The sequence below is a fragment of the Crocuta crocuta genome, unplaced genomic scaffold, assembly GCF_008692635.1.
Source record: "Crocuta crocuta isolate KB4526 unplaced genomic scaffold, BGI_CrCroc_1.0 scaffold168, whole genome shotgun sequence".
NCBI classification, from domain to species: domain Eukaryota; kingdom Metazoa; phylum Chordata; class Mammalia; order Carnivora; family Hyaenidae; genus Crocuta; species Crocuta crocuta.
Genome location: NW_027532591.1, coordinates 5,306,175 through 5,331,380, shown reverse-complemented (window position 1 = coordinate 5,331,380; position 25,206 = coordinate 5,306,175). Strand labels below are relative to the sequence as shown.

The 25,206-nt window shown below is 38.9% G+C and overlaps 1 protein-coding gene across 1 annotated transcript in view; it reads right to left on the bottom strand.

The window, feature by feature from the left end:
- Window positions 1-2,269: 2,269 nt before the first annotated feature.
- Window positions 2,270-25,206, bottom strand: part of SCP2 (sterol carrier protein 2) — a 135,895-nt gene continuing 112,958 nt past the window's right edge. Inside the window, exons 14-16 of the mRNA XM_077779776.1 lie at window positions 18,142-18,271; window positions 6,645-6,724; window positions 2,270-3,296 (exon numbers count right to left, since the gene is read on the bottom strand). Coding sequence (XP_077635902.1) covers window positions 3,201-3,296; window positions 6,645-6,724; window positions 18,142-18,271 — 306 coding nt within the window. The 3' untranslated portion in view covers window positions 2,270-3,200. The remainder of the gene's footprint in view (window positions 3,297-6,644; window positions 6,725-18,141; window positions 18,272-25,206) is intronic.

Here is a 25,206-nt window from a genome sequence, read left to right as displayed (position 1 = left end):
CACTTTCAAACATCATCTTACTTGACCTTACAGAGCAAAGCATACAGATGACCATATATACTCTCTCCTAGAGAAGCTTCTCTTAACCTCTAGCCCCTCTTCTTCATCCCCTTTGCCAGATAGATCCTCCTCCTCCACCTGAACTCTAAACCTGAAGCTCCTCAAGGCTTACTCCATCCTTTCCCTTCCTCTCTAGGTGATATCAGCCATTCCTATAGCTTTAAATACCACCCAGATGCCCATGACCTCCAAATGTGTATCTCTAAGCTGACCTCACCTCTAAGCTCCAGTCTTATAAATCCAACTGCCTCTCTGATTATCTCTACTTGCAAATCTCTCAGGCATCTCAAAGTTAGCAAGTTCAAGAGTAGAGCTGATTATTTCTGTGACTCTCCCTAAAATCCACTTATCTCCTTGTCATACCAGTCATGACCCACCATTCACCTGGAAGTCATTCTTGCCCCTACCTCCAGTCATCAAATTCTGTCAGCTCTCCCTCTGCCTACTTTTCCATATCCACATCAGCCACCAACACCCTAATCCAGGACATGGTCTTCTTGCACCTGGATATCCACTCTTCGGCCCTCTCTCCCCAGTAAAGAGGTACATTCTCCACACAGCAACTACAGTGACTGTTTAAGGCCTTTCATTCCCCTGTTTACAACTGTTCTGTAATGGTCATCAGTTCTTTCATAAATATTCTAACTTCATTCTCTCCTTCAGGTACCTAGTAAGATTATGAAATTAGGTGGGGCATGTGACTTTCTTTGGACAAATAAATGAGAGAAAAAGTGATATCACTTTGGGGTGGAAACTTTAAGGGCCAAAGTGTATTTCACCTTTTTCTCTTCCTCTGCCTTGACAATCACAATGCTCCAGATAATAGATGCTGCATTAGCCTGGGTCCTAGACTTAGGGTATAATGGCAAAATGGATATGTAGCATGAGTGAGAAATAAATGGATGGAAAGCTACATCTTCAACAGATCCAAGTGCCTTACCATAATGAACAAATTCCGATACAGTTGGTTACTATGTACCTACCTGTCCAAACTCATCTTGGACCTGTCCTTCCAGCTCATTGTATTCCACTCACATTGACCCCCTTCCGTGCACTGTTCTTCGCACCTTTATATCTCAGTTTAAATATCATCCGCTCAGAGATGTCTCCTGTAACTACTGTCTCAAAGAAGGTCCCCCACTACGATTCTGCATCCCAGCACCCTGACCACTTCCTGCATGGCACATCACCGTCTATAATAGTTATCCATCTCTTTGGTAAACTGTCTCTCCCTCTAGACTGTAAGCACCATGAAGGGAAGAGCTCACCATCACCTCTAGTGCCTAGCATTGTACCTTCGATATATTACCATATGTTTGGTAGGCCCTCAATAAATACTTGTTAAATGAATGAACAAATGAAAAAAGATTCCAAAAGTGGGACATAAGAAAACAACTGACACTTCGTATCACCTATCACAGAGGCAAGAGGAGGCAGTGGTTGTGGGAACAGTAAGTGAACTCACATTTACTGTGACTGAGGTACCTAACACTAATTTAGGTGTTTTACATATGTTCTCTCTCTAGATTCTTAATAATCCTAGGAGGTCAATATTAATATCTTCACTTTATAGATCAGGCATCTGAGACTCAACCTGCTCAAGCAGCAAAACCAGTAACAGCAGCAGTTTGAACCCAGACCTGTTAACCTTTCCTCCAAACCACGATGCTCTCCTCCCTTCCCTAGAAATTAAACTGCTACTAATAGTATTTCATCATTATCTATTATATATGTAAATTGCTTATATATGAATCTATTTCTACCCCAAGAGCTAGTTTTCTTTTGTTTGGTGTTATTTGTTTTTTGTTTTTTTTTAAAGGTTCATCCTAAAGCCTATTTCAGGTACCTTTTGCTATCTGGGACAAGTGAGGCAGAATGGTAAAGCAAATCCAAACTACAGATAAATTAGACATGCTATTGAAACTTTTTCTTGAAGTCTTTTAGACCACCTAAGTAGTGGGTCTTTTGAACAGGCCCAGCAGGCTGCTATTTATTTGCCTAGGAGAAACAAGACTCCTGGCTCCTAGTCAGTGCTCTTTCCACTACAACACACTGCTTCCTCTATCAAGACCTAGTGATCACATCAAAGTAACCAGCAGAGAACACCTAGATAACACAGATTCTCAATTCCCCAATGTTTCTTTTACTGTCTGTCAATGAGAAGACTCCCCCTGAACAAAAAGAACATACACAATAAAAACAAAGGAGATCAGGAAGAGCTATTTTAATTTTCTATTAAACGTCTTCCAAAAGCATTATTTTACCCCATATCTTACTGAGTTATAAGAAATAACATTAGTATTAGAAAAACTAGGAAGATAAATTAAATGTGCTAATTAGTTAAACTAAACTTATGTGAAAAAGGAAAATTATAACAAAGGACTGAGAGCTTTACAAATTTAATAGGAGATTATACTTTGAAAACTGTGCATATCAAGGCAAACTTTATTTGTTCAATTATTTATAACAACAGCGTTTTATGATTAATACACTGATTTTTCAAGAAGGAAACTCATCCTAAAAATATTTTTATTTTAAAAATAGGCCTGTGTTCACCTATAGATTTTTTCCCCTAACTCTGATCAGATTTATTTTGATTTGGGAAGAAAATACCATCTTGATAGCATGAAAACAAAATTTAAGTTTTTTAAAACATCCCAGTACAGATTTTAAAAACAATTAATGGAAAATAGGTTCAGGTTAACATTAAGTGCACAACACTAATTATTGGCCAGCTACTGGTATTCGGTTTCTTCCCTAGTTCTCCCAAGGAAAACTTAAAGTCAATCTTCAGCAGAATGCTCTTTAAATACACTTTATAAGTAAAATGAGAGCTTTTGTTTACATAGTTTTTAGATCTTGCTGTTCCTAATTTTATTCTGAAACTAAATTTTACCCCAAACCATAATTACCATATTAACTTTGTAATGCACAGTTGTATGCAATTCAGCAAGCAGTAGTCTACCACCAGGCTCTATTCAGCCAGAGTTCAGGAAAAACAGGATTGGTCACACCCATTTAAAATCAAATCTCCCATTATCTGCTAATGTGTGGTTTCCATCTAAGTTCTGACAATGAAATATATGGATATATATTTATATATCTCATCTTAATTTTTAAAGATAGGCAAAGGGAGTTCTTCACAGCTTAGCTTTGCCTGGCTGAAGCTGAAGATTTTGTAACTTCAGAGCCAGCCCCATGTTGCCAGTGATTTTCAATTTGCCTTGAAAGAATGCCTGTAAGTGAAAAGAAAGAAAACTTATTACTTGGTGTTTTTTGTTTTGAGATTGCTGATATTTCTACACGATCCAGCCCTGAGATCATTTATTTATCCAGGTTTCTTAAGCTTTCTTCAAAATATGAAACATGGCTTTCTAGAATAGCTTTAGAACTAGATTCCTCAGGGTACCTGGTGGCTCAGTCGGTTAAGCCTCCAACTCTTGATTTTGGCTCAGGTCATGATCTTGTGGTTCACAGGTTTGAGCCCTGTGTCAGGCTCCACACTGACAGGGTGAAGCCTGCTTGGGATTCTGTCTCCCTCTCTCTCTGCCCCTCTCCCACTCGCTCTCTATCTCTTTCTCAAAATAAATAAAAATGAACTTAAAAAAAAAAAAAAGAACCAGATTCCTCAAAAGGAAGGCTTTGTAAGAGGCATGCTCTGCAAAGAGCAGTCATATGGCAGATCTTTCCCAAATGTCTTGTCTTAGAAATTGAGTCTACATTTATCTGCCTTCCTCACAGATGATACCTTTTCCAAATAGTAAGCAAAGTGGATTCATACTAGATGGATTTTGTTTAAAAATATTACACATGGATCAAGAATATGAACTGAGGGGGTGCCTGGGTGGCTCAGTTGGTTAAATGCCCGGCTTCGGCTCAGGTCATGATCTCGTGGTTCGTGGGTTCGAGCCCTGCATTGGGCTCTGTGCTGACAGCTAGCTCAGAGCCTGGAGCCGATTTCAGATTCTGTATCTCCCTCTCTCTCTGACCCTCCCCTGCTCACGCTCTCTCAGAAATAAATAAAACATTAAAAAAAAAAGTATGAACTGAGGGCACCTGCTGGCTCAGTTGGTGTAGCCTGTGACTCCTGATCTCTGGGTTATGAGTTCGAGCCCTACACACTGAGTACAGAGATTACTTAAAACTAAAACCTTNTTGTCTGCTGTGAGAAAAAGCACAAGCATAACACACTTAGATATCGTGAGGTTCAATACAATGTGGATGAAATGTCACCAATTTTTTTTTCCTTTTTTGGTTTATATGATAAAGGATTTATCCCTACAGAGGGTGGCCAGGCAGCCTGTTGAGACGGAGGTGCTGGTGTTAGTCTTTGGCTCAAGAAGAAGAATCAAACCAACCGAAGTGCTGACCCAGAGTCACAATTTGTTCCATTTAATAACTGCCTCAGATTAGATCACTTGATGTTTGCTAAATTTATCATGTATTAAAATCCCAGGAAAACTTAAAAGAAATAATAGCAAAATTGGGAACACAGCATGATTTTCCTGCTATGATCTCTTTTAACTCAATTATTAAAATAAGGAAGGGCTAGATGAAAAAAGTTTCTGGTAGTCTTAGCTTTCTAAGCAAGTACATTAAGAAGTTAGGAGCTCTTCTGCCTTATCCTTGAGAATGTACAGAGCTGTGCTTTTTCTACACCTTCTGGTAAGGGTGACTAATTCCTTTTTTTTCCCCCTACTCTGTCTGGACAAACTAAATATTTCCTTTCTATATGGCACACAGCCTTCTGTCTGATGACTTTAAAGGTCAGGTGTCTCAGAACACAATATATTTAACATATGTCCTTAAAAAACATGGACCAGTAATATCTAACAGAGAAAGTCACCATCTTTCGTTTTTTAAAAGAGAAAATGACTTTTTATTTACTAAGTATTATAGAGAAAACATGAATTTTCACCATTTAGGGAGTCCAAACATAAGGATCACTTTAATCTGGCCCCTAGGTGTTCTTCATGTGTACTGGAGCACACTGCTTTGTTTCAACTGTAGCCAAACACTGAAATTATTATTTCCAATGCATTTAATGGTTTAAAGTCAAATTCTCTAAGCATAAGGGAAGGCCATTAGCATATTAATAGAAATATCTGCCATTTTTATCTTTAATTCCTTTGGATGCTAACAGGTGTTGAAAAAAAAGAAAAAAGCTGAATGATACTTTGCTCCCCCAAATGGATGGTAAACAGATAAACTGAGAATGGAGGCAGCTGATGTGTGAAGTCTGACCACCCTGCCAAGGAAGTGCATGGAGTGAGTGCACAGTGGAACGAGGAACAGCAGGAGGGAAAGATGAAGACAGCCAGCTCCTATATTGGTGGCCTCTGTTTTGTCCAGATTTCTGGAGTGGGTTCTGTGGGTGGAGATGTCAGTGCCAATGGTGTGTAATCAGCTGAAACATCATCACAGATGCAAGTCTCACTTGTCAAAGCATCAACTGAAATAGGCTTAGTTGCTTACAGAAAGCATTTTAAAAAGGAATACTAGTGTGAGTCAGATTTAGTTGCTTTATCCAATCTTTTGAATTACCAGGGGGGTGCAGGAATAAGACCTAAAACAAAGCAGGCTGAGGCAACAACAACAAAATACATATACAATGGAAAGAAGCATCAGTTTCTTTTTGTTACCTCTGGCTAGTGAAAGCTTAGTGTTTCAAGTCTCTTTAGTGAGTATGAGAAGACCCTTGCCAATTTGTGAACCAGGAAAATCTATACAAGGCATAAATACATTTTAGACAAAAACAGTTTAATCCAGCAATTGTTTAGTGAAAATCTAAAAATGTCAGGCATTGTACTAAGTTCTGGAGACATGAAGTTGAATAAGAGGTGGTTTTTTCCTTTGAGTCGCTCACAATCTAACGGAGAAGAAATAGGCACATCATGACTCATATAATGTGACAAGTGCTAAGCTTGCTTCTAGTAGATGGCCAGGAAGAGGGACTGGCCATAGTTCCCCAACAACTTGTATGGAGGTCTCAGGGAATAACATCTGGGCTAATTTGGAAAGGGAAGGAGTTTGTCAGGAAAGGTAGTTCAGATTAAGAGAGTACAGGGCAAAGAAAGGTGCGAAATGTACGAGGCCATGCCTTTGTTCACATTGCTCCTTCCCCCTGGATTGTTCCTACTCTCCATCTGTGCACGGTTGACTTCTGGTCCCTCTTAAGATTCAGCTCAAGTGTTGCTTCCTCTGCTGTGAGACTTTCTGTGCTGGTCCAGGAAGACATGGCTGCTCCACCCACCACATTCCCCTGTCCACAAGCTATAGGCATGGCACCATGGATACTTGTATATACTTAACTCTTTTGCAGGTCTGTCTCCTACCAAATTGTGGATGCCCTATGCATGAGAACTCTTTCTTATTCATCTGGGTATTTCCAGCACACAAGACAGTGCCTGGCACATAGCCTGCTGCACAAATGTTTGTCATTTGTTAAGTGAACATTTCAGGGAACACTGAGTTTTGTGGGTTTGACCACTTTGCACTCTATGGTATGGGGCTGAGGTGGGAGATGAAATGGAATGGGCTAAAAGACCCATCTACCAGGCAGAAATAAGCTGCATCATACTTACGGACTGAGGATTCATTTTACCAGTCATTAACGCCAGTAAGTCAGAGTCAGCCATTGTAATTGTGCAGTCAGCCTTCTTATCTAAAACAGATTATGTAGGAAAAGAAAGGAGAAAAAGGGAGAGTATTCAGTTTCATGTGTACATTTTAGTCAAAACCCACTGACAGCAATAGATCACATCCAGTACTGGAGGAGTGTGGGGAAAAACGTACTCATGTTCTCTAATATGGCAGCCTGGTAAAAGGTGGCATAAATTACAAGCAACCTCAATATCTTGCAAGAGGGTGGGGCGCCTTGGTGGCTCAATCAGTTAAGCGGCCCACTTCAGCTCAGGTCATGATCTCGCGAATTGTGAGTTCAAGCCCCATGTCGGGATCTGGGCTGACAGCTCGGAGCCTGAAGCCTGCTTCGGATTCTGTGTCTTGCTCTCTCTGTGCCCTCTCCTGCTCATGCTCTGTCTCTCTGTCTCTCAAAAATAAATAAATGTTTTTAAAAACTTTTTTAAAAATTTTACAAGAGGGACTTGATGATCATATTCATATAATGAGATACAATGCAGTCATTAGATGATGTGGATCTACATTTATTGACCTGAAAAAATGCTCATGTTATATTGTTCATGATACTGTTATACAAGCCAGTTACAAAATTATGAGCATGGTCTGGTTTTTGCTTCAAAACAGATATTCAGGGTGCTTGGGTGACTCAGTCAGCTAGGGGTCCAACCCTTGGTCTTGCCTCAGGTCATGATCTCACAGTTCCTGGGTTCAAGCCCCAAGTTGGGATCTGCACTGACAGCACAGAGCCTGCTTAGAATTCTGTCTCTCCCTCTCTCTGCCCCTCCCTGCTCACTCTCTCTCAAAGTACATACATAAACTTAAAAAAAACAAAAACAAAAAAGGACATTCAATCACACATGTATAGGAAAAAATCCATAAACATAGACACAAATATATTAATAATAGTTATATAATATATATTATATAATAATATAGTTATTAACTATATTAAATAAAATATAGTTATATAATAGCTATATTATAATAGTCTGCACCCAGACTGTAAGGTGACCCCTCTTGGTGTTCATGCCTTTGTATGCCTTTGAGTGCAGGCAGGACCTGTGACTTGCTTCTACCCAATAGAATGTGGCAAGGGAGATGGGATATCATTTCTGCAGTTCGGTTATGTTATGTAAGATTGTCTTGCTAGCAGACTTACTCTCTCCTACAGGCCTCAAATAAGCTAGCTGCTGTGCTATGAAGTACATAAGCAAAGAGCCATGTGGCAGGGTGCTAGGCTTTAGGAGCTGAGGGCAGACTCTGACCCAAGGCCAGTAAAAAACTAAAGTTCTCATTCTCCATAGCTGCACGGAAATGAATTCTGCCAGCAACCTGAGTAAACTTGGACACAGACCCTTCTGCAGTCAAGCCTCCAGAAGAACCCAGCCCTAGCCAACACCTTTACTGCAGCCTGTAAGACCCTATGCAGAGGACCCAACTAAGCTGTCCTCAGCCAACTCACCCATGGAAACAATGATGTAATAAACGTGTGTGTTGTTTTAAGCCACTAAGTTTGTGGTAATTTGAGATACAGTAATAAAAAATTGAGTATAGTTATCTATATCAGGGGTTATCAAACTTTTTCTGTAAAAGATCAGACACTAAGTATTTTAGACTCTGCCTAAAGCCAGTAGGTCTCTATCGCAACTCTGCAACTCTGCCTCTGTAGCACAAAGCTACCATTGATAATACATAAACAAAAGAGTGTGGCTGTGTGCCAATAAAACTATTTCCAAAACAGGTAGCAGACAGAGCGGGAGAAGATATTTGCAATTCACAGATCTGACACAAAACTTGTATCCAGAATATATAAAAAATTCCTATCATTCAATCAGAAAAGTTTAGATAATCCAATACCAAAATAGGCAAATAATAAACAGACACTGTACAAAAGATCTCTAAATGGCCAAAATAGCATATGAAACTATATTCAACTTCATTACCCATCAGGGAAATGTGAATTAAAAGGACGGGTGAGATACTACTACATACTTATAAGAATGAATGGCCAAAAAGGAAAAAAAAATGACAATACCCAATGCTGATTACAATGAGGAGCAATTAAAAGGTCAATACAGTGCTGGAGGGACAGTAAAATGGTATATCCACTTTAAAAAAAACAGTCTGGAAGTTTCTCAGAAGACTAAACATACATTGCCATATGACTTACAATCCCACTTTTAGATGTTTACCCAAAAGAAATGAAAACATATGTTCACACAAAAACTCTATGTGAATGTGCATAGTGGCTTTATTCCAATGGCCAAAACTGGGGGAAAAACCAAATGTGCATCAACTAGTGAATGGATAAACTTCTCAACAACAAAAAGAAACAACCCCTCTCTCCCAAAGCCTTGCAATGCCTCTAGCGCCTCCACCTTTCACACCACCTTCCATACAATTCGGAAGTTCAAAGGCTCTCTACACGGAAGCTCATTCTATACATGAAGAGCAGACAAAGCAAGATTACTTCTGTGTTTTCTCATTTTAATGATTCCCTAATATATTTTTAAAAATTTTAATCAAGGGGCGCCTGGGTGGCTCAGTGGGTTAAGCATCCGGCTTGGGCTGAGGTCTTGTAGTTCATGGGTTTGAACCCCATGTCAGGCTCNTCATGCTCTGTCTGCCTCTCTCTCTCTCTCTCTCTCTCAAAAATAAACATTAAATTTTTTATATAATTTTTAAATCAGAAGTAGTGGATTCCTAAATGATTCCAAAGTCATCTGTAATTCTCTGATTTTGTTTCGTTCTGTTTTATCCTTCATTTCCAGCTTTGGGTGTGGGGAGAGGCAAGTGACACAAAAGATTTTTTTATTGTTGGAATGTTTTCCAATGACCAGCTAAAGATCTGCACTGGAATACAACTTACATGCCTTCTGCATTTTTTTTTTTTTAAAGTAGGCTTTGTGCTCAGTGCAGAGCCTAATGCAGGGCTTGAACTTACAACCCTCCCCAGATTAAGACCTGAGTTGAAATCAAGACCTGAGCTGAGATCAAGAGTCCAACGCTTAACAAACTGAGCCACCCAGGAGCCCCTACCTTTTGCATTTTTAAAGCCTGAATTTAAGCACAGTGATAGTGTTCAAAGAGCAGCTCAGTTTGAAAAGATTTATCTGCACTTTGAGGTCCCTTTTGAATGCCATTTGATAGGACTCTCAAGTGTTTTCATTGCTACATTCAAGCGCCTCACAAGTCCAAGATGCTGGATGCCATATGGCATGGAAAACGCAAGGCTTTGGGCAAAGCTTGTGGGCTTGCATTGGGGGACGGAAGAGAACAGAATTTGTTTATTTGTCTGATTTAGAAATAAGGCATCTCAGAGATGCCATTATTTTCTGTTTAAGTTAAACTGCATTTTGATCTATTGGTTAATATGAAATGTACTGTTCCAATATAAAACAGTAATTATTTGACCTTTGGGGAGAAAAAAAAAAAAAGGGAACAAACTACTGATGTTACATGCAAAACATGCAAAAACATGAATGAATCTTGGTGAAAGAAGCAGGCTCAAAAAACTATATACTGGAGCACCAGGCTGGCTCAGTCAGTAGCGTGTGTGACTCCTGATCGCAAAGTTGTAAGTTCAAGCCCCACTTTGGGTGTAGAGATTACTTAAAAATGAGATCTGAGGGGCGCCTGGGTGGCTTANTCCTAGAAATAAATAAAAAAAAATAAAATTAAAAAAAAAAAAAATGTGATCTGAAAGGGTGCCTGGTGGCTCAGTTGGTTGAACATCCAATTCTTGATTTTAGCTCAGGTCATGATTCTAGGGTCATGGGATCAAGCCCTGCATCGGACTCTGTGTTCTGCCCTTGTCCCCCACTCCCACTCTCTCTACAAACAAACAAATAAAACCTTGAAACAGAACAAAAAGCTACATACTGTATGATTCCATTTATGACATTCTGGAAAACGTAAAGCTACAGGGCCAGAGATCAGAGTAGTGGTTGCCAGGGCCTGAGGGTGGGAGAAGGGGATTGACTACAAAGGGATATGAGAACACTTTTTGGGGTGATGGAAACATTCTATCATTTGACTTTTGGTGATAGTTACACAAATATATGCATTTGCCTAAAATGATAGAATTATACCTCAAAAGGATGGATTTTATTAAATTATAGCTCAATGACCCCAACTGAAAAAAAATGACCAACGAAAACAAAACAAACAAAACCCTGACAGTAACCAGTACTGTCAAAAACGTGGAGCAAATGAAACTCTCATGTAATGTGGAAGGTAATGTAAAATAGCATAACCACACACACACACACACAAAACTGGCTATTATTTTTTTTAATGTTTTATTTATTTCTGAGAGAGAGAGAGAGAGACAGTGTGAGCAGGGGAAGGTCAGAGAGAGAGGGAGACACAGAATCTGAAACAGGCTCCAGGCTCTGAGCTGGCAGTCAGCAGAGAGCCTGACACAGGGCTCAAACCCACAAACCATGAGACCATGACCTGAGCCGAAGTTGGAGGCTTAACCGACTGAGCCACCCAGGCGCCCCAAAACTGGCTATATTGTACTTTATGACCTAGTTCTGGTTATATGCCAAGTGAAAATGAGTACATATATCCACTAAAAGACCCATATGAAAATGTTCATAACAGCTTTATTCATAAGGCCCTAGAATGGAAACACTGAAAAGATATATCAACCATAGAATGAATGAATACATTCTGGAGCATTCACACAGTACAAACTAACTACTGCTACATACAACAAATTAAAGAATCTATGATGCTGAGCAAAAGAAGCCAGACCGAAAAAACAAATATTATATGAGTCCATGTAAATACATTTCCAAAATAAATACAATCAGTCTATGGTGATAGAATTTGGAATAGTGGTTTCTTGTAGGAGAGGACAGTGATCACAGGGAGCATGAGAGAGACTTCTAGAATGCTGGCAACATTCTGCAGCTTGATCGGGGAGATATATATTCATCAGTAAACATTTATCAAGCTAGACACTTCAGATTTATGCCTTTTATTACAAGACTTCAATACAAATTTTACACAAAACAAACAAAAAAACAGGTAGTGGGCTGGATTTGGCCCACATCATTTGTCAAACCCTGACATAGATGGTGGGATTCCAGGAAGAGTAACTTGCATTTTGTTTCTCTGACTCTTCTAATTTTTGTTTATACTAAGTGCATATGACTTATAATAGGAGGTTTAAAAAATATTAATTTTAGTATCAAAGTACAATGAATAAAAAGACTGTACAACAAAGAATCTAATATCTCATTGCTAAATCAGCCATGTCTTCCTTGGACAAATAATAATTTTCAAATGCAAAAGAAAAATTCACTCAGAAAAATATTTGTTAGCACTGTCTTTTAGACAATTAATATAACAATAATCCTCTAATAGCTGGCTCTTCCTCAAAGTTGGCCTCTCCCTGAAACCAAAAGTCATTTTCTAGCTTAATATTGTTTTATTTTTCTTTATTGCACTTATCTGAAACTACCTTACTTATTTGTATACGTGTTTTCTGTCAGTATTTATCCACTACAATAAAAACTTCACAGGGATAGAGCCCATGTCAGTTTTGTTCACTGCTATATCCCCAGGTCCTTGAAGAGTGCTTGACATATAAAGGGTAATCAATAAATACTTGCTGAATAATAAGGAGATTATGTAGAGTTCAAAAGATGATCAAATCATGGCCCAATAGCTAATAAGATAATCTGTGCTTTAAGAGATTAGAGGATGTATGCTCTGAATTCTTGCAAAACTCCCATGCAAAAATTCTAATGACCTATGTGATGATATTAGCAGGTGCGCAGGTCAGGAGGTGGACCCTAATGAATGGGATTAATGCCTTATAAAAGTCTCCAGGGGCTGACACTGCAGAGCCTGCTTGGGATTCTTCCCCTCCCCCACTCCCCCAGCCTTTCCCCTGCTCATGCATGTGCTCTCAATCTCTCTCTCTCTCAAAATAAAATACTTAAAAAAAGTTTTTTTTAAAGATTCTCCAAAAAGGGCCCCAGCCCCTTCTACCATGTGAACCCACAGCAAGAAATTACCACCTATAAACCAGCAAGAGGGCCTGGACCAAGGCTGACATGTTGACCTTGGACTTCCAGGCTCTAGACTGAGAAATAAATCTCCATCGTTTATAAGCTACTCACTCTGTGGTATTTTGTTACAGCAGCCCAAATGGACTAAGATAGTAGTAAATTATTAAAGTACAGCATGTCCATATTATTAAATAGTTAAAACAAGATTGAAAGTTAAAAGGTTTTATTATATATGTGTTAGAACTCAGGGATAGCCCCTAAAAAGATTGAGATTCAATTGCTATTCCATCTTTGCTTCTGACAAAATTTTCTTATTACTGGAAAAAAAAAGTTTGACCTTTGAAAATGAAGGGATTTAAAGTCTAGAAAATCCAGTTCCCATGCAGATTCATATGATCAAAAAACAGGGAGAAAAAAAGCTAGCAAATTGAGATTGGTGGACTTTAATCCCCACAACAGCTCTATGGATAAAAATTATTCTCATCATTTTCTAGATGAGACAACTGGGCTCAGGGAAGGTACATGTCCAGTAAGTGACAGAGCTGTGATTTGAACCCAGTTTGGGTGTCTCCAAAGGCTGTGCTCTTTCTACTATGCCTTGGGGATGCAAGACTCTGAGGTCTTCTATATCATATGCCCCACAAAGGGGCAGGGTTGAGGACTCAAGTAGATGCTGAGAGAGCAGAATAAAGGAATGAAAGATAATGTGTCAGGTTAGATTAATTTGAGTTGGCTTCCTAGAGATATGCTATGTGAGTTGTTTCAAAGGAGAGAAGGGAGCGGCAGAATTCATAGACAAAGGCATATAGGCAGGAAGAAAAGATTACGGAAAATGCATAAAATCTAAAAGTCCTCAGTACAGTCATCTGTATAATCACTACCAACCAAACTCTTAGAATATAAGCAAATGAAATACATTTAAGGAAATCTTATTTTGTCAACAGTAAGTAAAACTCTCAACATTGTACATGCCAAAAAAAAAAAATTGCAATTCTCTTTTAAGATGCTAGTTCAAACTAGGACAGGTTATTAATGCTTTAACATAGCTGATCTCTAACAAATGGGCACTTGTTGGCTGATGTAATAGGAGCTGGCAATTTCCAGTGGTGGCTTTTACTGGGTAGGTCCATATTTCAACGCCACTCCTAGCTGCCAACAAGTGTCAGTTTCCGCAGAAACTACCTTGCCCCAGGTAAAATCCCTTCAGGTCTGGGATGGGGACCTAAGATGGGGAGAGCTCACCACCAGAGTATGCAGCTAGTAAGGTTTTTTGAAATTATGCAATAGTTTTCCATAAGCATATTATCTTTCATGACAAACAATGATAACAAAATAGAGGAGAAATGTTTTTAATATTACCTTATCACCTGCCTGGGCAGATAAAAATATAATCCTGAAATAGCTATTTTCCAAAAGTCCTTTTTATTTCTAAAAGCTTAAATCTAGATGAAGCATTTACTTTTTCTTCCTATACCACATCAGAGTGGCAGCTCATAGAATCCAAACATATAGTTATTTTTCTGCCTACTCATTTTGAGGTAAAAAAGGGACTCTATATAATTCAGAAACTTTCCACAACACCAACATGCTGCCCGCACAAGATGCTCTTACTAGTGCCTCAGTTCTGCCATTGTGAGTCTCTATTGATTCCTTATTCAACAGCACTACTCTTAACATTTTCTCCTGTCTACAAGATCCAAATTCTATTCCAAGAGCTCTGCCAACCTCCTTTCTACCTCAAAATGTCCCCTGAATATTTATCCTCTCAGAGAAAGAAGTGTCCATCCCCTCCTTGTGGCTTGCTAAAGCTAACTTTCCTTCTTCCTGTGCCCCTGATGTCATCTACTCCTCCAGGACCTTCCTCAATAATGTATTAGTAGTGAAACTCTCCCATCTTTGATAGACTTCCTTCTCCTATGCAGCTTCCAGGTCCCACCAACTTCACCCCAAGTATCCCTGGCAACTACAATGTAACATCTTTTTTTCTCACTGCCAACACTCAGGCTCTCCTTTTTGCTCAGATGGTGGCAACATCCATCCTCCCAATTGCTCTCTCTACCTCTGATTTCTCCCTGTGGAATTTATCACATCTAATGCACCAGCTTCATCCTCTAAAGCACAGCCCTAACTTTCACTTTCTTACTTAAAGAGCTTTAATTGGATTGATTATATATCAAATCACTTTCAAAGTTCATAGCATGGTATTTGAAGCTCTCCAAAAAGGTGGTCCTCATCTATCAGATTTCTTAAATATGCCAGGCTCTTTCCAACAAGAGACATGTAACATACAATAATGTAACCTGCTGAATACATACTATGAATCATTCATTCTGCTGTTCATTCGTAAATTACAGTAAAACCTTGGTTGTGAATATAATTCATTCCGGAAACATGCTTTTAATCAAAGGCACTGGTATATCAAAGTGAATTTCAAGAACCACTGGCTCAGTTGTGATGTGATATTTGCTGTCACATACTGTTTGTATTGCAAGACATTGCTTAATCAAGTTAAAATTTATTAGAAGTGTTTGCTTGTCTTACAAAACACTCACAGACCAAGTTATTCACAATCCAAGGTTTCACTGTATTTACTTTATCAAAGATCAACCATGTGTCATATGCTATTGCAGGCAATGAGGATGCAGCGGTGAACCTAATAGTCAAAAACCTCTGTCTTCATGCAGCTTACAAATCAAGTGGGAGAGATGGACAATAAGCAAATAAGTAAAATAGTATATGGCATATCAGATGGCAGTAAGCATTATAAAGAAAAATAAGACAGGTAAGGGCAATAGGAAATGGTAACAGGTATGAAGCATGGTTAGGGAAGGGCTCACTGAGAAGGTGACATCTGGGCAAGGATCCAAAGGAAATGAGGGAACAAGCCACGAGAATATCTAAGGGAAGATGTATCCAGGCAGAGGGAACACAGTGGAAATCCCCTGAACTGGGAAACCCACATGTCAACAATGGCAAAGAGTATCCCTCCTGTGTGACTAGAGCAAAGTGAGAGAGAGTGTATAAAATAGAGAAAATGAAGGCCAGATCATGTGGTGCCAGTGTAAGAACTCTGGCTTTTACTGAGTGAGCTGAAAGCCTTTGGATGGTTTTGAGCAGACGAAGGACATGATCTAACTTCAGTTTTAAAAGGATCACTCCAGGGTGCTTGGGTGGCTTAGTCATTCAAGCATCCAACTCTTCATTTCGGCTCAGGTCATGAACTCATGGTTCATGAGATTGAGCCCTGAGTCAGTCTCTGTGCTATCAGCTACCAGACAGCTGATAGCACAGGGCCTACTCGGGATTTTTCTCTCCCCTTCTCTCTCTCTGTCCCTTCCCTGCTCATGTTCTCTCTCTCACTCCCAAAAATAAATATTTAAAATAGTAATAAAAATAAAAATAATAAATACAATGATCACTCCAGCTGGTATGTGGAGAAGACCCTGCAGGAGAAATAAAGTTAGAAACAGGGAGACCAGGCAAAACAATGATGGAGGCTTAGACCAAGANGGATCCAAAGGAAATGAGGGAACAAGCCACGAGAATATCTAAGGGAAGATGTATCCAGGCAGAGGGAACACAGTGGAAATCCCCTGAACTGGGAAACCCACATGTCAACAATGGCAAAGAGTATCCCTCCTGTGTGACTAGAGCAAAGTGAGAGAGAGTGTATAAAATAGAGAAAATGAAGGCCAGATCATGTGGTGCCAGTGTAAGAACTCTGGCTTTTACTGAGTGAGCTGAAAGCCTTTGGATGGTTTTGAGCAGACGAAGGACATGATCTAACTTCAGTTTTAAAAGGATCACTCCAGGGTGCTTGGGTGGCTTAGTCATTCAAGCATCCAACTCTTCATTTCGGCTCAGGTCATGAACTCATGGTTCATGAGATTGAGCCCTGAGTCAGTCTCTGTGCTATCAGCTACCAGACAGCTGATAGCACAGGGCCTACTCGGGATTTTTCTCTCCCCTTTTCTCTCTCTGTCCCTTCCCTGCTCATGTTCTCTCTGTCTCACTCCCAAAAATAAATATTTAAAATAGTAATAAAAATAAAAATAATAAATACAATGATCACTCCAGCTGGTATGTGGAGAAGACCCTGCAGGAGAAATAAAGTTAGAAACAGGGAGACCAGGCAAAACAATGATGGAGGCTTAGACCAAGAATTTGCTGATGGATGACAGTGGAGTGTGAGAAAAAGAGGAGCCAACGATGACTTCAAGGTTTTTGAACCGAAGAACTGGTAGGACAGAGAAGAAATTTATGGAAATGGGGTTGATGGTGAGAGGAATACATAATTAAAGGGGAGTGGGAGGAAATCAGGAGTTCAGCTTTTTTAAAAAATTCTTTAAAATGTTTATTTTTGAGAGAGAGAGACAGAGCACGAGAGGGAGACACAGAATCTGAAGCAGGCTCCAGGCTCTGAGCTGTCAGCACAGAGTCTGACGCAGGGCTTGAACCCACAAACTATGAGATCATGACCTGAGATGAAGTCACATGCTTAACTAACTGAGCCATTCAGGTGTCAGGAGTTCAGTTTTATACATGTTAGCTTCGGGATACCTACCAAGTATCCAAGTAAACTTGTCAATTAAGAAGTTGGATATATACCTTGGAGTTCAGTGGCTGAGTCCCTGCTGAAGATATCTGGGAGTCATCAGTGTAGGGATGGTTTTAAAAGCATGAGACTAGAGGAGATCCCCGGGAGGTGAATGGAGACAGAACTGAGCCTTGGAGCACTCCAACGTTTAGAAATTTGGAGATGATAAAACAGGAAGAGAGGCCCAGAAGGAACAGGCAGTGGATAAGAGGAAAGTAATATCATGTAATATCATGAAGGCTGAGAACCACTGAATTTAGCAATATGGTGGTCACTAGTGACCTTGACAAGAACAGTTTTAGAATAGCAATGAGGATATAAGCTGACTGGACTGGGTTCAAGAAAGACTGGGATGAGAGGAAGGGGAGGTAGTGATTGAATATGGACAGGACTTTCAAGGCTATGTAACCATACACTGGAGCATGTGCTTTACAGGATAATTAAAAGACAATTCTCTTAATCTTTTCATCAACCTTATGAAATAGGTACCATTTATGATTCCCATTTAGAGATCAGAAAACCAAGGCTCAGAAAAGTTAAATAATTTTTTCAAGACCACAATCTGTGAGTGGCAAGGCAGGACCACAACCCAAGTTTGTCTAATTCTAAAGCCTAAGACTGTCAGTTCTGTGATGGAGCCTCCCAATCTTCTGGAGGAGGAAGCTGTGATGTATTCCTGTCCCCAAGGATTCACTAGTCCTTTAACAAGGTCCTATACCACCAAAGCCACCCCTTTTGGGAAATACCAAAGCAGACCCCTATTTTCCCTTGTGAACTTGTCAGTGCTCTTGTAAATGAAGTCATTACTTCACTGACCTGAGTTAGGAAGCACTGATCCTTTGCCATTCTTCACATCCACCACCCAGGTGGCTTCTTTACCCCCAGGGCCATCCTTCACCTTGAAGGCAAAAATACCACCAATTTTCTTCACAAACTGTTCCCCTTCCTGGAAAGAAAGAAGAAACAAACAAACAAATGCTAGGAGTTATATGAAGTTCATTTCTCTGGCTTTTTCCAAATTAAATGTTTAAATAGATACATGACGTGAGTGGCCAGGCCTGCAGCAATCCCCAAGCTCCCTTAGGATCTTTTACCCCGAAAATGTGAAAGGCAATGGGCAACAACTCCCTCATCTGCCAAATCTCTTGTTGACAATGGCTTTCTGGATGCAATTGGTGGAAGGAAGGGGAGGATGGGGGTGGCACAGTAGCATGTTACTGAGGCAGCTTTCCTTTGTCTCAGTTTCAGATTTGTTCNTTTTGTGGGGGGAGGGGTCAACTTATTTTCTGTATTAGTATAGAGAATTATATAAAAAATGTATCAACCACTTTTGGATCTTGGGGGAATGAAGCTGAAAAAATCACCTCAAATCCGTAACTGTGTAGGTTGATTTCCTTTCTCCCTCCCTCATCTTCATTCGTACTTTGTTTTGTCTTTCCCTACTGAAATATTTATTGATCAGAACAATGATTGGCACCAGACATTATTCTAGGCACTAAGAATATAGAAGTAGGAGTTAAAAGGGTAAATGATCACTATGACAACACACTGGGATGAAGGGAAGCACAGGGGACTGGCTACAGGAGCACTAAGAAACAGCTAAGGCAGCTGGCACAGTGAAAAATGAAAGGATGACAACAAGCTCACATATCTTTCTTAAAAAATAAACCAAACCCATGAGAATTCTACTGCAATTATTTTTCTTTTAAAAAACATTTTCTATGGAAAAAATATTGATAAAAAAGAAAATATAAATCACTCATAATTTTACTACTCAAAGAAAATAATATTTTGATATAAATCCCCTCTTTTTTCTATGCATATATTTTTGTAAATGGGATCACATTTTATATATATTGTTTTGTAATCCATTTTTCTGTTTCACATAATTATCCTCATTTCTGTGTCACTAACTAGTCTTCTACAGCTTTAAACTTTTTTTTTTTAGAGAGGGAGAGAGAGGGCATGTGTGCATGAGCAGGAGAGGGGCAGGAAGAGGAGGAGGCAGAATCTCAAGCAGGCTCCACACCCAGCGCAGAGCCCAATGTGGGGCTCGATCTCACGACCCTGAGATCATGAGCTGAGCCAAAATTGAGAATTGGATGCTTAATGGACTGAGGCACTCAGGTGCCCCTCTACTACATAATTTTAAATGACCACATATAGTCTTTATTGGTGTAAATGTCTATACATCCAAACAATACTTTGTTGCTTCATATTTAGATTAGTTCTTACTTCTGGCACTTTTAACAGCGCTGTAAATAACACTATTTTATCAAATATTTTGATATCAAATATCAAAGATTATCAAATATTTTTACATAGCCTCCTTTATAGAAGGTTAAATTTCTAATTAATTGCTAATTAATAACAGTGAATCTGCACTCATCATAGGCTTGAATTCCTGCTATGGACCAGACCAAGTTACTAAAGCTCTCTGAATCTCCCTCTTAGCTGTGAAACGGAGATGATGGTAACTACCCTCATAGTGTTGTATGATATTTAAAGGTTTACAAAACACAGAGTAATTGCTTAATAAATGTTAGCATTTTGTTGTTATTTTACTCTATGATCTGTCTGCTATTCCTGTGCCAATATTATAGTTTTATAATGTATTTTATACTTTGGTATAATAAATCCCTATTGTAATTCCTCTCTCCCAAATATTCGTGAATTTGTTTTGGACATTTTTTTCCCTCTACATGTACATCATAATCATTTAGTGAGTTCTTCCCACCAAAATGCTGTTTGATTTAGGTGGGATTATATAAAATCTGTTAGATCAGTTTAGGATAGAAGTAGTATCTTTACAATATTAACTCCTTCCATCTGCAAATATTATATACTTCAAGTTTTCTTTGATGTCTCTTGGCAATATTTTGTCAATTTTTTCCCACATAGGCTCTTGTATATTTCTTACCAAGTTTATTCTTAGGTGTTTTATACTTTATATTGCTCTTGTTAATAATACATTTTTTGTTGCATTTTATGACTGAGTTATTACAAATATATAAAAAAAACATATTAAACCTGGGGTGCCTGGGTGGATCAGTCAGTTAAGCGTCCAACTCTTGATTTCGGGTTAGGTCATGATGACATGGTTCTGAGACTGAGCCCCATGTCAGGCTCCAAACTGATAGCGTGGAGAGCCTGCTTGGGACTCTCTCCCTCTTTCTCTGTCCCTCCCGGACTTGTTCTTCCTCTCTCTCTCAAAATAAATAAACTTAAAAAATATATTAATCTTTGAATATTTATTTTGGAACTGGCTACCTTTTGAGTTCTCTTATAGTTTCTAATAGCTTTTATTTCCCATCTTTTTATTTCAGCCTACAAGCCTGCAATAATTTAGACACAGGATTCTTCCTTTTGGTATCATAATTTTTATTCTTTTAAGAAAGATTTTACTATGCTCAGGCACTGTGAAAAGTACCTGAAATATTCAAATAATTATTATCCCTGAGGAACTTGCATGAACTGATATCAGATACTAACTTTTGTTTCTATGCAAGCAGAGAGGCTAGCCAAAGCTCTTTATTTCTTTTTGTTGTGTTTTGTTTTGAAGAATACAACTCAGTGGTATTTTAGTATGTTCAAAGTTGTGCAACCAACACCACTATCTAATTTTAAACATCACCCTAAAAAGAAACCCATAGCCATTAGTAGTCACAACTACTAATCTACTTTGTACCTCTGTGGATATGCTTATTCTGGACATATCATATAAATGGAATCACACACTACATGATCTTTTGTGACTGGCAACTTTCACCTACCAAAATGTTTGTAAGGTTCACCCAATCCATGCTGAAGCATGTATCAGTAATTCAGTCCTTTTTATGGCCAAATAACATTCCATTGTATGAAGGCAGAACATTTTATTTAGCCATTCATCAGTTGCTGGCTGCTTCCTTCCCTTTTTAGCTATTACGAATAATACTTTATGTATGCTTGTGTACAACTTTTTTATATGCACAAAGACTCTAATTTTTCTTACGTATATATTTAGAAGTGAAATTCCTAGGTCATAAGGTGATGTTAAACATTTTGAGAAAATACCAAACTGTCTTCTAAAGTATCTGCACCATGTTATAATCCTACCAGCAATGAAGGTTCCAATTTTTCCATACCTCACAGACTTTTGTGTTTTTATTTTATTTGTTTAAAGTTTATTTAATTTTTTGGTAATTTTTACACCCAATGTGGGGCTTGAACTTATGACCCCAAGATCAAAAGTCCCATGCTCTTCTGGCTGCACCAGCCAGGCACCCCAGACTTTTATCTTTTTAATGTTAATCACCCTAATGGATATGTCCATCTTTTTCTTATACTAGATAACACACCTGAACCTATTTAGAAACAACTATGGGTCTTAAACTCCAAAGAAACTACTCTAAAAATATTTAGTCTAGGGTCTACTTACCTCCACAATCACCAGGGCATTTCTCGAACCCACAAACTGAAAGATCATGACCTGAGTTGAAGTTGGATGCTTAACTGACTAAGCCCACAGATACCCTTGTCAGATGTTTAAAAATATTTAATTTTGAGAGACAGCAAGGGAGGGGCAAAGAGAAGGGACAGAGGATGGAAGCAATTTCCATGCTGACAGCAGAGAGCCAGATGTGGGGTTCGAACTCAGAGTGCGAGATCATGACCTGAGCCGAAGTCCAGCACTTAACCAACTAAGCCACACAGGTGCGTGCCATCCCCCCTCTGTTAGATTTTTAAAGTGAAAGAGCAATTCTATTTCAGCTTCCCTTAAAAGATTTCATTCAAGTTATTTTAAGTTAGCTTTAGGAGAAATTAATGATAATAATAATCTTTTCAGGACTATAAAGTTTTCAATACTTTCATATACATTATTTCTTTAATCTCTATAAACACCTGGAAATAGTTGGACAGGTATTAATATCGGCTCATTGAGCAGAAAAAACTGAAGCTCATAGAGGTTAAGGACATTTTAGACTATGCCCTGTCCTGCTGCTGAGTAATCCATCTAACATAACTTATCTAACACTAACATAAGGCATCTAATACTTACAGGTGTGAATTTCTTAAATGTGGCTCCACATAGCCTATAGGATGAAGTCTGTCTTTACATATCATTCAAAATTCTTCAAAATCTGAGGGATATTTATCTGTTCTTATCTTCAGCCTCTTTTTCATCCTCCCCAGTCTTCACGTTCTAACAATACTGATCATCCTGAATTCCATCAACATATGTGCCTCCATGCCTTTGCTCATGCCCTGTCCCAGTTCACTCACCTCCTCTTAGTTACAATTTCACATGAAACTCATCAAGTCCCTGCTCACTTACTAATTCTTCTGGGAAGGCTTTTCTGTCTCTTCTGGACACTTTGATAGCCCTTTGCCCAATTCATCCATATTCCTAGCTAAAGCAGTTCTTTTTTTCCCCTGGGAAAATTTTCCATGTTTATCTTCCCACTAAACTCTGTTCCCTGAGGGGCAGTGATATATGGCTAGTGGGTTGTACAACCACAACTCAATCCCAGCTTGGTTTAATTTCAAATTCAAGGCTCTTGTCATTTCACCATACCCTATTACAAAGTAGGTTACATCAATATTTCCGACTTTAACCTATGAAAGCAGTTTCTGTCTCTATAAATGAATTTTTTAAAAGAAAGTTCAAGTCTTCTCCACATTCCTTGAGATCTTTTATCTCTCAAGTTTCTGTGAAGACAATCTAGAAGAGTGGGTTAATAATCCTGATGTGGTAGGCCACCCAAGAGCCAGGTTTCCCTTGGGGGCCAGTAGCTCATGAATGACTATTTCTGGGTGCATCCAAGCCATCTGCTTGCATAATGCCTCAGAAATAGAGCTATGACAGACACCAACAAGTTAGAGCAGGAAAATAACCAGCAAACATTTAGGAATTCTACCTAGCATACTTGGAGAGAAATTCCAATTGCCTCCTTAAAACAGATGTAGATTGATTTTGCACTTGCTGTTACTTTTAAGAACCAACTGATCCTCTAATAACATTTTTTCATTGAAGAGGAAGTGAGAGGGTAAGAAATGGACAAGGAGAGAGTTAAAAGGGGGAAAAAGACATATTTTGTTGCGCAACTAAAGATCATTAATACTAAAAAAGTTCTAAGTGTGTCCTTGAGTGAGGAAAAGTACTTCTTTCTGAGTAGGCAAAAGGTCAAGGAGTAGGTCCTGTCTCAAACGTAACAGGAACAAAAAGTTAAGACAGAATTCAAAGAAGAGCAATGGGGTATTGCTAACAACAACAAAAGTGGAAATAAAATCTCTTGCCAGATTTCCTTTGCTAATGCAGAAAATGCATGAATTGACAAAAGATTTCAAGACTTTCACTCTTTCTAGTCCTTACAAACATTTAGGAAACTTACAATCGTGGGAAGGAAACAAGAAGACAAAGTCCATGCAAGTGAGGTTACAGAGGGAGGAGAAAAGGATTAAAATGGGAGCAGGAGGAATACATTTGCAAAGCTAAAGAAGACTGAATAAAAACAGAAAAACAGCACTGCTTTGTTAATCTCAATAGTGAAGTATTCAATGATTGACATATAGCCATACCAGATACTCTCTAATTATTTTTATTTGATTTTTTGACAATAAAGTTGGAAAAAATGGGGTAACTTGGCAGAAGCAATTATCCAATGGATTGGTCTGCAGGCAAATATTGGTGGCAAGAAAAAAATTCAAGTTGAGCCATTAGAGTCCAACGTCAGTTTAGTGGACATACAGAATGAAAGAAATTAAACAATAATAGGGTGAGCCTCAGAGCTGGCTCAGTCAGTAGAGCATGTGACCCTTAATCTCAGGGTCATGAGTTTGAGCCCTATGTTGGGGGCAGAAATTACTTACAAAAAGAAACAAAACAAAACAATAATGAGCTATTTTTTCCTACTAGATTGGCAATGCTTTTTTATAAACCAGCCAACATAGCACTGGAGAAGGTGTGAGCTAAAAAACAGTCATTCCCATGAACTGTTGTTTGTAAATTAGTGCCCTATTTTTGGTGGGTGGATAGCTTGGCAATATATACCAAAATGCAAAATACCAACCCAACAATTTCCTCCTTTAATTATTTATGCTAAAATGATCATGGCATTAAGTATTTTTTTAACTTTAAAAAAAATGTTTATTTTTGAGAAAAAGAGAGAGGGAAAGGGGAGAGAGAACAGGAGAGGAACAGAGAGACAGACAGGGAGACAGAGTATCTGAAGCAGGTTCTGAACTGACAGCAGAGAGCCTGATGCAGGGCTCGGACTCACAAATCATGAGATCATGATCTGAGCCGAAGTTGGTCCCTTTACTGACTGAACCACTCAGGCACCCTGGCATTATGTATTTAAAGATGAGTTAAAAAGGAAATTTATTGGGGCGCCTAGGTGGTTCAGTTGGTTAAGCGTCTGACTTTGGCTCAGGTCATGATCTCACGGTTTTGTGGGTTCAAGCCCTGTGTTGGGCTCTGTGCTGACAGCTTAGAGCCTGGAGCCTGTTTCAGATTCTGTGTCTCCCTCTCTCTCTGACCCTCCCCTGCTCATGCTGTCTCTCTCTTTGTTTCTCTCAGAAACAAATAAAATATTAAAAAATTTTAAAAAAAGGAAATTTATTATACCACTATTTTACTTGCAAAATTTAAATACAACCAATCATAAGAGACTAGTTAAATAGATTATGATACATAAATTCAAAAGTGTACTAGGTGGTCATTAAGACTAACTGTAAGGATTTATATTTATAGGCATGGAACACACTGTGAAGAGAAAAAAGCAGGTTATGAAACAGGTATTTCCCACCCCCCACCCCCAACTTGCCCCATGCAAGTACATCCCCACAAGATGGTGGCAAGACAGGTCTACAGCTCCTTGGCTGGTGCCTGCCTGCCCA